The sequence below is a fragment of the Dendropsophus ebraccatus genome, chromosome 3, assembly GCF_027789765.1.
Source record: "Dendropsophus ebraccatus isolate aDenEbr1 chromosome 3, aDenEbr1.pat, whole genome shotgun sequence".
NCBI classification, from domain to species: Eukaryota; Metazoa; Chordata; class Amphibia; order Anura; family Hylidae; genus Dendropsophus; species Dendropsophus ebraccatus.
Window position 1 is genome coordinate 72,497,184 of NC_091456.1, and position 12,359 is coordinate 72,509,542.

Sequence of the window (12,359 nt, forward strand, 5' to 3'; positions counted from 1 at the left end):
GTATTGGTCAGGACTAGTGTGGCGGTGTTACCCAGTCACAGTTTGCCGGTATTGGTCAGGTCTGGTGTGGCAGTGTTATCCAGTCACAGTATGGCGGTATTGGTCAGGTCTGGTATGACAGTGTTATCCAGCACAGTATGGCGGTAATGGTCAGGTCTGGTATGGCAGTGTTATCCAGTCACAGTATGGCGGTATTGGTCAGGTCTGGTATGACAGTGTTATCCAGTCACAGTATAGCGGTATTGGTCAGGTCTGGTGTGGCTGTGTTATCCATTCACAGTATGGCGGTATTGGTCAGGTCTTATATGACAGTGTTATCCAGTCACAGTATGGCGGTATTGGTCAGGTCTGGTATGACAGTGTTATCCAGTCACAGTATGGTGGTATTGGTCAGGTCTGGTGTGGCAGTGTTATCCAGTCACAGTATGGCGGTATTGTTCAGGTCTGGTATGGCAGTGTTATCCAGTCACAGTATGTTGGTATCAGGTCTGGTATAGCAGTGTTATCCAGTCACAGTGTGGCGGTATTGGTCAGGTCTTGTGTGGCAGTGTTATCCAGTCACAGTATGGCGGTATTGGTCAGGTCTGTGTGGCGGTGTTATCCAGTCACAGTATGGCGGTATTGGTCAGGTCTGGTATGGAGGTGTTATCCAGTCACAGTATGGCGGTATTGGTCAGGTCTGGCAGTGTTATCCAGTCACAGTATGGCGGTACTGGTCAGGTCTGGTATGACAGTGTTATCCAGCACAGTATGGCGGTATTGGTCAGGTCTGGTGTAGCAGTGTTACCCAGTCACAGTTTGGTATACCTGTTGTGCCCTGTATATACATGTACTGTATGGATGGAGTAGGGGGTCCTGTATATACATGTACTGTATAGATGGAGTAGGGGTCCTGTATATACATGTACTGTATAGATGGAGTAGGGGGTCCTGTATATACATGTCCTGTATAGATGGAGTAGGGGTTCCTGTATATACATGTACTGTATAGATGGAGTAGGGGGTCCTGTATATACATGTACTGTATAGATGGAGTAGGGGGTCCTGTATATACATGTACTGTATAGATGGAGTAGGGGGTCCTGTATATACATGTACTGTATGGATGGAGTAGGGGGTCCTGTATATACATGTACTGTATAGATGGAGTAGGGGGTCCTGTATATACATGTACTGTATAGATGGAGTAGGGGGTCCTGTATATACATGTACTGTATAGATGGAGTAGGGGGTCCTGTATATACATGTACTGTATAGATGGAGTAGGGGGTACTGTATAGATGGAGTAGGGGGTACATGTACTGTATAGATGGAGGAGATTTTCCCATTCATCTCTATGGGGCGCCTCTCTTTCCCCTCCCCCTCCCCTCCTGTACATCTGGCGGGGACGGGACCTTCGCAATAACCTTCCCGGGCACCCAATGTATCTGTGTGCCAAATTTGGGGTCAAACAGTTCAGGCGTTTGGAAGTCTATAGAGGACAGACAGACAGACAGACAGAAGGACAGACAGACAGACAGACTTTGATTTTTATGATATAGATATATTTTGGCTGTAACCACCACATGGACATTGCTAATTTCTTATATGCATTGTACAGTGTTTTGTTTGAGGTTACTCTAAATGCCAGTATGTATAGAGCTCACTGGGATATGTTGATGGATATGTTTCAATAACAGGAAAAGCAGATATTTTGACATTCAAGAATTTTAAAAACCCTTTGTGATCCTTTATTTTTTGTAACCTCACCCATATTCCTTATTAAAGAAAATGGACATCATAAAGGGGTGACCCCAAGATAACTTAGAACAGAGAGGCACTAACAATAAGTGCCTGGAGTTTTGTGTTCTAGTCCCAGACTTGAATTACATGGGCATGTCTGGCCAGCTGCAATGGCTCTTGTTAATATCTGATGTTCTCTGGGAGTTTTAAGGCTGGGTTCACACACAGTATATTTCAGGCAGTATTTGGTCCTCATGTCAGGTCATCATATTGCAATCAAAACCAGGAGTGGATTGAAAACACAGAAAGGCTCTGTTCACACAATGTTGAAATTGAGTGGATGGCTGCCATTTAATGGCAAATATTTGCTGTTATTTTAAAACAACGGCTGTTATATTGAAATAAGGCAGTTATTTACTGTTATATGGCGGCCATCCACTCAATTTCAACATTGTGTGAACAGAGCCTTTCTGTGTTTTCAATCCACTCCTGGTTTTGGTTGGTATGAGGACCAAATACTGCCTGAAATATACTGTGTGTGAACCCAGCCTAAATGTTGTATCCACAATGATCAGCTGAGAGACAAGCACATTTACTTCACTCAGTACCAGTTCATTACCTTCACCAGGGCTTATTACATCTATTGAGGCCCATGCTAGAATCATGTTATCTAGTTATATAATATAGACAACCCAAAAAAAACCTTTGTATGAACATAATAAAAATCAAACATTGCACAAAAATAGGATAAAAGCTGGCAATCCTGGGATACGTCCAAAAATCGGTCTTTATTGAAACTTTACATACAAAAATAACGAACTCAGAGACAGAAGCTGCCGCGTTTCAGTCTCTCAACCTTCCTCATAGCTCCTAGAATGGTTCTAATTAAGTGATATGGGGGGAGATTTATCAAACATGGTGTAAAGTGAAACGGGCTCAGTTGCCCCTAGCAACCAATCAGATTCCACCTTTAATTCCTCACAGACTCTTTGGAAATGAAAGGTGGAATCTGATTGGTTGCTAGGGGCAACTGGGCCAGTTTCTTTTTACCCCATGTTTGATAAATCTCCCCCATGGTGTCTGTTTTACATTGGTCTTTCTATACGGTACTGCTTGACCATGGACAAAACATGACAGAAATAATTAATGCAGTAGAAACCTATTACAAATAAGCTTAGATTATGGGTGGGATTGAACCGGGTTAAATCTTTCTTAAATTGAGTACCCCTTTAAGTGTGCTTACATGCAAACTCAGAACCAGTTTGTTTTTGTATAAAAATGGCCACATAGGATTTTATGCTAGGTTAATCCTCCCTACATAACTTGGATCATGCTCTTTGATTAAGATGCAGCATTTACAGACAGACCCAAAATGGTTCATTCAGATCAAAATTCATTTCATTGGAGAAAGTAGCATAGCATCCCATACGATCCCATATTAAATTCCCTATGTGCTTTGAACCTCCATTAAGAGGCTTTAGATTGTTGTTTATGGCAGCTTGTGATTTTGCTATGCACTTGAAATTCTTAGCAGTCCTAGATTGATAAGAGTTGGATATTATTACATTAGGGGTTTGCCGTTAATGCAGTTCCCTAATACCTTTCCAAGTATAACATACAATATAATACACTGTGCTCAATACAATGGCAGGTAGAACTTGTATCACACATAACGGAGACCCATCTGCTTCCAACATTTTTCGTATAACTTTGGTACAATAAATTCTACAACTTATCAATTGCTGGTGGTAACTCGACTACATAAAAAAAAATATATATATAATGCCTCAGGGTAATGTAGAAATAGGCACAATGAACACTTGTTACCCTACATATAATGGTGATTCACTTACATCACAGCCTTGTTGTGGTAATGAGAACAGAGAACAAGCAATACTCCACAATCTAATACATCATGGAGTCATTCGTACCGTCTTACCTGAACTGATGAGTTGTGAGATACAAACAGCAAAAAATGCTAAAAAATCCATGCTTTCCAAAATATATCCATCCAATTTCCACAAGAGTTCATAGAGTTGGTGCAGGTCACATACTAGTTCTTTCTGACTGTTTTGTTCGATGCTGCTCTAGCATACTGTAGTTTCCCCTGCTTTCCCATGGACACTGGCATACTACTGTCTCGCTGCTGTCTAAGCACTGGGAGTTTAAGTTCCTTTTTCCTGTTTCCTTTTTAGATTAGGATGTGAAAGGCAGGATCTTTAAGGTATTTCATACACCAGCTCCTAAAGAATATGGAAAATGAACAGAGGAATCCAGAGCATGGGTACAAAATTGTGGATAGTGAACTATAGAGTGGTTGTCCAGTAAAAAAAAAAATATATATATATATTTTTGGTGTATTCTGGGGTATTAGAGAGATGTCCTCTGCTCAGTAGTAGAATAAGGTTCAAGGTAAGCCGGCACTGCATAATAATCATAAAGAATAAATCATAAAGAAGAATCCACAGCATATAACAGATGTACAGATCAACTTCCGTTTCACAATTCACAGCTTTATCAAAGCCATAGAGGGTCAGGCAAACTTCCCCTATACCATGAAACCAATTGATTTGAAAGACAAAGATTTTTGCCGGATAACCCCTTTAAGCAAATACAACCACCACCTACATTGACCTCAATGGTGGTTCCCTTTAAAAGAGGAATTTGGTGAAAATTATTATATTGCACCCCAAAAGTTATACAAGTCACCAATATACACTTATTATGGGAAATGCTTATAAAGCACTTTTTTTCCCTGTACTTACTACTGCATCAAGGCTCACTTCCTGGATAACATGGTGATGTCACTTCCTGGATAACATGGTGATGTCACGACTCAACTACCAGAGCTGTGCGGGCTGTGGCTGCTGAAGAGGATGATGGCAGAGGGATGCTCAGTGTCCCTCCAGTGCTCTGTGTCCCTCAGTGTCTCCCTGCCATCATCCTCTCCAGCAGCCACAGCCCGCACAGCTCTGGGGTCGGGTCGTGACATCACTATGTTAACCAAACCAGGAAGTGAAGAAAAATGAAGACACCAACTGGTGTTTCAGTTCAGTTTTTTTTTTTTATCAGCACCGGAGTTGTCTTTTAAGTTTTTTTTTTTTCTTTTTTAAACTTTATTGTTAAAAACTAGAACACATTCTGTAGGTGGGATGTCCAGTTTTGACTTGTTGCCCAAAATATATGTATCGGCCACAATAGGATTTTTATGGCTCATAATTATAATAAATGTGTCAGTCATAATATGTGCCAAATATTTGTTCGATGACTAATGGTGAATTCCCCCCATTGTTTCTCGTGTAAGTGCAGCAATCATTTAAAATGGTTATGTGTAAAATAGACAGGATGGATGGCTAGATAGATAGATAGGGCAATCACATAGGTGCAGGATTGGTTACACTTACAAAATATAGAAAGAAACTGAAGTGCTTTCAATCTAAATGTTATCCTTTTAAACAACATATAATCCACAATGTCAATAACTCATTGACGCAGAATGACACTTGACAAGAAGTAGGCACTACTAGTGACAGCACAGCGATTTCTCTGTGTATTTTGCACTGTCAGGTGTTTCTGGGCATTCTTTCTCAGATTGATTGCTCCAGTGTATTACTCAGCGCAATAGTGAAAAATCTTTTACAATTGTGTGGTTACAATCATTTAATATTTATCAGGCCTGTGCCTTATAACAAGGTGTAAAAGCCCTATTACACCAAGCCCCCCCCCCCCCCCCCCCCCCCCGGCCGCTGGCGCGTGTAATAGCGCCGGCAGAGGGCAGGGAACGCAGAACAAGCAAACGCTGATCTGACAGGTCAGTGCTTGCTGGTTTCCCCAGATCGGCCTGAGTAACAGGGCCTTAAAGGGGTTAACCAGTGCTACAAAAACATAGCCACTTCCTTTCAGAGACAACATGACTCTTGCCTCCAGTTCAGGTGCGGTTTGCAATTAAGCTCCATTCACTTCAATGGAACTGAGCAAAAAAATCCCGCCCAAGCTGGAGACAAGAGCGGAGCTGTCTCTGGAAGAAAGTGGCCATGTTTTTTGCAGCGCTGGAAAACCTCTTTAAGCCTGTTTGAGCTTGTAACCCATCAAATCTCTATAGCAGATTACATACTAGAAATAAACAAATATTCTTACTGAATGACAACAAGCAGAGATCTTAAAAACCACAAAGAATAAATGAAGCATAGATTTCCTTTAAAAACCTACAATTAAATCCAGTTGAGGGATACACTGACATATACAGGATCTGCAGCAGATGTGATGCTGTGTTTCATCATTTAGTTACATTGATATGTGTGAACAGGTATAAAGAAATGTCAGTTTTTTGCAAAAACAGGTCATAAATACTGAGCATGTTTATTATTCCGAGGGTCCTAGTCAATCATGGCCCTTATTTTATACAGGGTGTGCATTGCTAGCCAATTCTCCATTGATTTTAGTGGAGAGCATTATTACATTGAAAATATGACCTCTTTTACCTCACAATTACAGCCTTATGTATGTGTCTAGACATTACAGGACTGCCCTACACTATGCGAATGTCCATATTACTTATTTCCCTTACGTCCCATTGGCATCACAACATATGGGGTAAATTCGCCCCTGCGAGCCCCTGGGACGAAGGAATATTTAATGAAAAAATAACAATTAAATTTTAATCCCCTCCTCCATGAGGTATAAATAGGCTCCACCTCCCCTAGACCTCAGTCTTTTTTTACTTCGTTGCTGTTAGCCCTAGGGGACTTTGTCCCTCCTCCGTTTTTATGCTTTGATTACCTGTTGCATTCAGGTTTTCTCTCCAGGTAATGATTGCTGGGATGCCGCTGGAGCCGGTGTCCAGGTAGTATCCTAATATTTGCTTCTGCAGGTCTTAACTTTAAAGTTTTCTTACCTAGTGCGTCTTGGAACGCACTCTGCGTGTCACCCGAGCCGCTGGCTTTTCTTCCAGTCGCGTTCAGCTATGGAACGCATCGGCGCTGCGTGCGTCTCAGCACTTTGGCGTCGGTGTGATGTCACTTCCGGGGGCCGGCAGCGGCGCGCGCTCTCTGCACGCTGGATTAGCTGTGTGTTCAAGGCAGAAGGTAAGCTGTTGCTACCTCTAGGTCTGGCTGTCTTCCTCTGGAAGGATTTTCTGTGGCTCATTTGGATCTAATAGAAAACATCTGAGTGCAAAGTGCTGTGATCTCTCTTCTATATACTAAAAGTGTTGCTGCCACCTAGTGTCTCTTTCCGGTATTACTCTAGCCAGGCTAGTGGTTTATATGTATTGTAATACATTGATTATTTGCAGATGTCTGAAATGGAGACCAGTCCTGCTGCTGGCAAAAGACCTTCTAAGAAAGCACTTCATGTGCCGAGTGTGAGACTCCTCTACCTGACTGCTATGGATACCGTAGGAGGATCATTTTTTCCAGATAAGATTCATCCTTTCTTTCATAAAAATATTATGAATGTCTATGTGTTTCAGTACGCTGTCCTTCATGCAGACCTAAACCTATGAGGAGCCTGATGTTCAGGATGTAGTTGTATGGGTCAAGGACTATGTGCAAAAGACTTTAGCGGCTAATGAGAATCGCCGCCCGTGTCCTAAGATAAAGACCAAACGGAGTATTTCTCTCTCTACTCCCAGCCTTGAGTATATTACTTTATGGCTGTAGGATTATGGTCATTTTCAGTTTTACTGTGATTGATGAAGTTAAGTCATCATCTTTTTCTGAAACCTCTTCTACTTCTGAAGATGAGAAATAATTATTCAGGGGGTATTTCACAGCAGATAGAATTCACAAGCTCTGCTAAGCTGTGCAAGCTGAAATACACCCTGAGGAAATAGAAGAGCATAAGGATTCATCCTCCTCAAAAAAGCCTAGGGCTTTTTCTGTGGGTAAGACTTCATTGTCTATGTTACAGGCGGAATGGAAGGAACCAGAAAAGGCTCCGGGTTTGAGCAAGAGGTTTAAGACCTTATATGTTCTCAAGGAAGAACAATGTAAGGACTGGATTGAGCCTCCAAAGGTGGACCCGGCCATAGCCAAACTTTCAAAATGTACTGTGCTGCCTGCGGAGGACGGATCCAATCTTAAGGATCCGATGGATAGAAGGGTGGAGGTAGCCCTCAAGAGATCATATACGGCAGCGGCAGCCCAAGGGGCAGTCTCCATTTCTTCTTTTGAGGTTTCTAGAAGCCTTAGAAGATGGCTGGCCAAGGTCCAGGAAAATTTGGAAGGTAGAGCTAGCAGGGACAAGGTCCTTCGCTCCTTAAAAAAGGTCATTATGGCCATTGACTTCCTCTGCGATGATGCATCTCAGGGAACCAGGTTAGCGTAAAAAAAAAACTAGTACGCTCTCGACCGCTGCCGAAGGGCGCTATGGTTAAAACCCTAGGTTGGAGATGTTAACTCCAAAATTCAGCTCTGTAATATGGAGTTCCAGACAGGTAGGCTGTTTGGCTCTGAGCTGGATAAATTAATGGAGGAATTGTCTGACAAGGAGGGGAAGTCCCTAACATTGTCCTATAAGAGCCGTGATTCCTTTCTCAGAGCAAAATCTCCTCAGCGAGGCAAAGGGAGATACCAGTACAGAGGTCGAGGAAGAAACTATTCCAGTAGAGATTCCGGGAAGCAGCAGAATAAGGACACCAACAAGAAACCAGACTTTTGACGCCAGAAGCAGTCCAGTGGGGGGACGTCTGAGTTTGTTTCTCCCTGCCTGGGAAGAATTAAGAAAAGATCACTGGATGTTAAATATTATTCAAAATGGTTATGTCCTTCATTTATCAACTCTTCCTCCTCCAAGATTTCTTCTGTCAAGAAATCTTAAGCCAGAAAGACACTTAGTCCTAGAGACAGAAATTCTTCACCTCCTTTCCATAGAGGCTCTAGAGGATGTTCCTCTATCTGAGATCGGTCAGGGAGTTTACTCCCCAGTGTTTCTAGTGCTGAAGCCATCCGGAAAGTGGAGGCTTATTATAGATTTGCTATATCTCAACAGGTGCATCGTAAAGAAGACGTTCCACATGGAGAACATAAGATCGGTAAAATCTATCCTCCAGGAGGGAGATTTTATGGTCACCATAGATCTACAGGATGCCTATCTTCATGTACCGATTCTGAAGGCTCACAGGAGATTTTTAAGAATCGCCATCCAAATCCAGGGGAAGGTAAGAGACTTACAATTCAAAGTACTTCCATCCGGAATACCTCCGCACCCTTTGTTTTCACAAAGGTAGTGTCACCATGATGGTTCACTTCCGTCTACAAAGGATAAAGTTATCCCTTACCTGGACGATTAGTTGATTATGACTCAGACTCAGGATCTTCTGAGAGTTCAGTTGAACTATGTCCAGGACATACTTCAACAATTAGGTTGGCTTATCAACATAGAGAAATCAGACTTAATTCCTTCTCGTCAGGTATCCATAAGAACATAAATGCGCTTTCTCGGGCTCCTTGCCTCAGCTGCAGATGCGGTGCCATGGGCGTTGTGGCACATGAGATTTCTTCAGAGAGAAGCACTAACAGTATGGAACCGAGTACTGAACGACTTGGATGCGATGCATGTTGTATCGACTCAAACAAGACATTCTCTAATGTGGTGGAGACAAGTCAAACATGGAGTTTTAATTTCAGAACCACACTAGATAACCATCACGACAGATGCTTCAGGAACAGGTTGGGGAGCTCATCTGACAGTCATCACGACTGCAGGATCTTGGAGTCAACAGGAATCCGCTCTGCCCTCCAACATGAGGGAGCTCAGAGCGATTTACCTAGCTCTTCTTCATTTTTCTCCTCTTATTTTACAGAGAGCAGTCAGAATCCGGATGAACGACATGGCCTGCGTGGCGTAGCTAAACAGGGAGGTACAAGATCCCCTTTTCTCCTCAGGGAAGTAGAGAAGATTTTCTGTTGGGCAGAAACCAGAATAATCAGACTCTCTGCGATTCATATCAGGGGTGTCGACAATACATTGGTGGATCGACTGAGTCAAGGCCTGACATTCCCGGGGGAATGGTCTCTCTCAAGGAGAGTGTTCATTCAGTTAACCCAAAAGTGGGGGCTTCCTCAGAAAGACCTCATGGCATCAGCAAGCAATGCCAAACTGAGGAATTTCTGCTCCCTTTACAGGGCAGACAATCCCACGGTAGTGGACTCAATGACAATACCATGGACATACCAGCTGGCGTATATCTTTCCTCCCATAGCCAGGATTCCCAGAGTTTGATGAAGATCAGTCGTCAGTGATAATAATAACTTCCTTCTGGCCGAAGAGGTCATGGTTCACCCTGCCCATGAATATGAGCAGAGGGGAATTTTGGAGGTTACCTCTTCATCCGGATCTAATATTCCAGGGTCAACATCTGTGCAGGAATCTTTCCAGCCTTAGCTTGACAGCTTGGAGACTGAGAGGACCGTATTAGACTCAAGTTTTTCTGAGAAGGTATAGTATACCCTTTCTCACGCTCGTAGTAGCACTACAAATAAATCTTATACACGTATTTGGGAGATTTTTCAAGATTGGTGTGCAAGCAGGAGTATTGATGGACTTAAACCTTCTACTCCACAGTCATTGGAGTTTTTACAGGAAGGCTTCTATAAAGGATTAAAACCTAGTTCCATCAAGGTGCAGATAGCAGCCCTCTCTGCACACCTAAACTCACGTTTTTTTCAGAACTTGGAGGTAAAGAATTTTGTTAAGGCTAGACTAGGCCTAACCTGGTAAAGCAGGTAGACCCATGGGACTTATCCTTTGTGTTTAGACGCCTGTCTCTTCCTCCCTTTAAGCCTTGGGAGGAAGTAGACTTCAAGTTAACATTGAAAGTTTCTCTTTTACTAGCCATTACCTCTGCTAAGAGAGTTGGAGAACTTCAAGCCCTTGGCTCCGCACCTCCATACGTGATTTTTTCCCAAGACAAGGTTATCCTTGGGTTCCTTCCAGGATTCCTGCCTGTGGTGGCTTCATTTGCCAACATCAACCAGCCTATAGTATTGCCTGTATTTTCTCCTACTGGATCATCTGAAGAAGACTTGGATCTTTCTTTATTGGACGTATCCAGAGCTATCAAGATCTATCTACATAGAGTAGGTGATTTTCGTAAGACAAAAGGTTCTTTATCCCTTTCGCAGCAAAAAACAAGGGGAGAAAGGCTTCAAAACCTTCAATATCCAGATGGATCTGTGACTCCATTACCTTACGTTACTCCTCTGCAGATCTGGATCCACCAGAATTTACCAGGGCTCACTCTACTAGAGCTGTGGCCTCCACTTGGGCAGAGCGTGCCGCTGTGCCACTTGAGGACATATGCCAGGCAGCTACCTGGTCGTCTTTGACTACCTTTGTGAGATATTTCAGGCTGGATACTTCTTTCTTGTCAAGAACAACCTTTGCAAGATCTGTTCTTAATGCGGATGTAATAAATAGCCCGCCCATTGGGGATAATGCTTGCTAATTCCCCATATGTTGTGATGCCAATGGGACGTAAGGGAAGCTAAAATTATTATGTTAATTTTGTTTTCCCTGAGACCCATAGGCATCACAAGACTCCCTCCCTGTGTTTTTTTTTTTAAAGATTTTATTTAAGTTTTGCATATAGAAAACATACAGAAACAAAAACAGAAACGGGCACAGTCCGCCCAGTATATTTTGCGGGAGTGTACGCCAACAGGGAACCAAAAGAATATATATGGTCATAATATTGGATAACCCAACCAAGAGGGCAGCAGTAGGTACGTAGCATTCCCTCTCTGTGTTTTATGTTTCTTTATAATTAGACTGAGGTCTAGGGGAGGTGGAGCCTATTTATACCTCATGGAGGAGGGGATTAAAATTTAATTGTTATTTTTTCATTAAATATTCCTTCGTCCCAGGGGCTCGCAGGGGCGAATTTACCCCATATGTTGTGATGCCAATGGGTCTCAGGGAAAACAAATTAACATAATAATTTTAGCATACCATCATTATCCCAGTCATTGTGTCTCTGCATGAACAACACAGACCTAATCTCATCATTATGGAGGACAATGCTCCAGCTCATCGAGGTAGCATCATTAGGGAGAAGCTGCTGGAGACTGGGGGACCTCCAATGGAGTGGCCTGCACTTTCTCCAGATCTGAATGCCATAGAAAACCTATGGGATCAGCTGATCACCCGTGCAGAGCCACATAACTCTGTACCCAAGAACCTCAATGACCTGAGGGCCTGCCTTCAAGAACAGCGGGATGCCATGCTTTAGCAGACAATAAGTCGACTTGTGAACAGCATGTGTTGTCAAGCTGCAAATGATGCTCAAGGGCACATGATAAGTTAGTGAGAAAGTGACATTTTGGTTGAGGAATGCCCACCATGGCTGTTGGCTTCTGTTTCAATAAATTGTTTGAGATGAGGAAATCACCATTGTATGCTACTACATGATATATTTCATGATATATTATCACTGTAGCGTGAACATTTTACTTTCTCCATAAATTTCACCCGCAAGACAACTATCCCTAACTTTTTGTGAGTAGTGTATAAACAGTGGCCATTTTTCCAATGTACAGTGCCTCTATATTATATTTTCTCAACACAAAACACTTACGGCATCTGAAGGTGCATTTGCACATATTTCCCCTGTAAAAATGAGGCAGAATGTAACATAA

The 12,359-nt window shown here is 42.6% G+C and overlaps 1 protein-coding gene across 1 annotated transcript in view; it reads right to left on the bottom strand.

The window, feature by feature from the left end:
- TEK (TEK receptor tyrosine kinase) overlaps positions 1-3,837 on the bottom strand; it is a 96,544-nt gene extending 92,707 nt beyond the window's left edge. Inside the window, exon 1 of the mRNA XM_069961986.1 lies at positions 3,662-3,837. Coding sequence (XP_069818087.1) covers positions 3,662-3,713 — 52 coding nt within the window. The 5' untranslated portion in view covers positions 3,714-3,837. The remainder of the gene's footprint in view (positions 1-3,661) is intronic.
- Between the last annotated feature and the right edge of the window lie 8,522 nt (positions 3,838-12,359).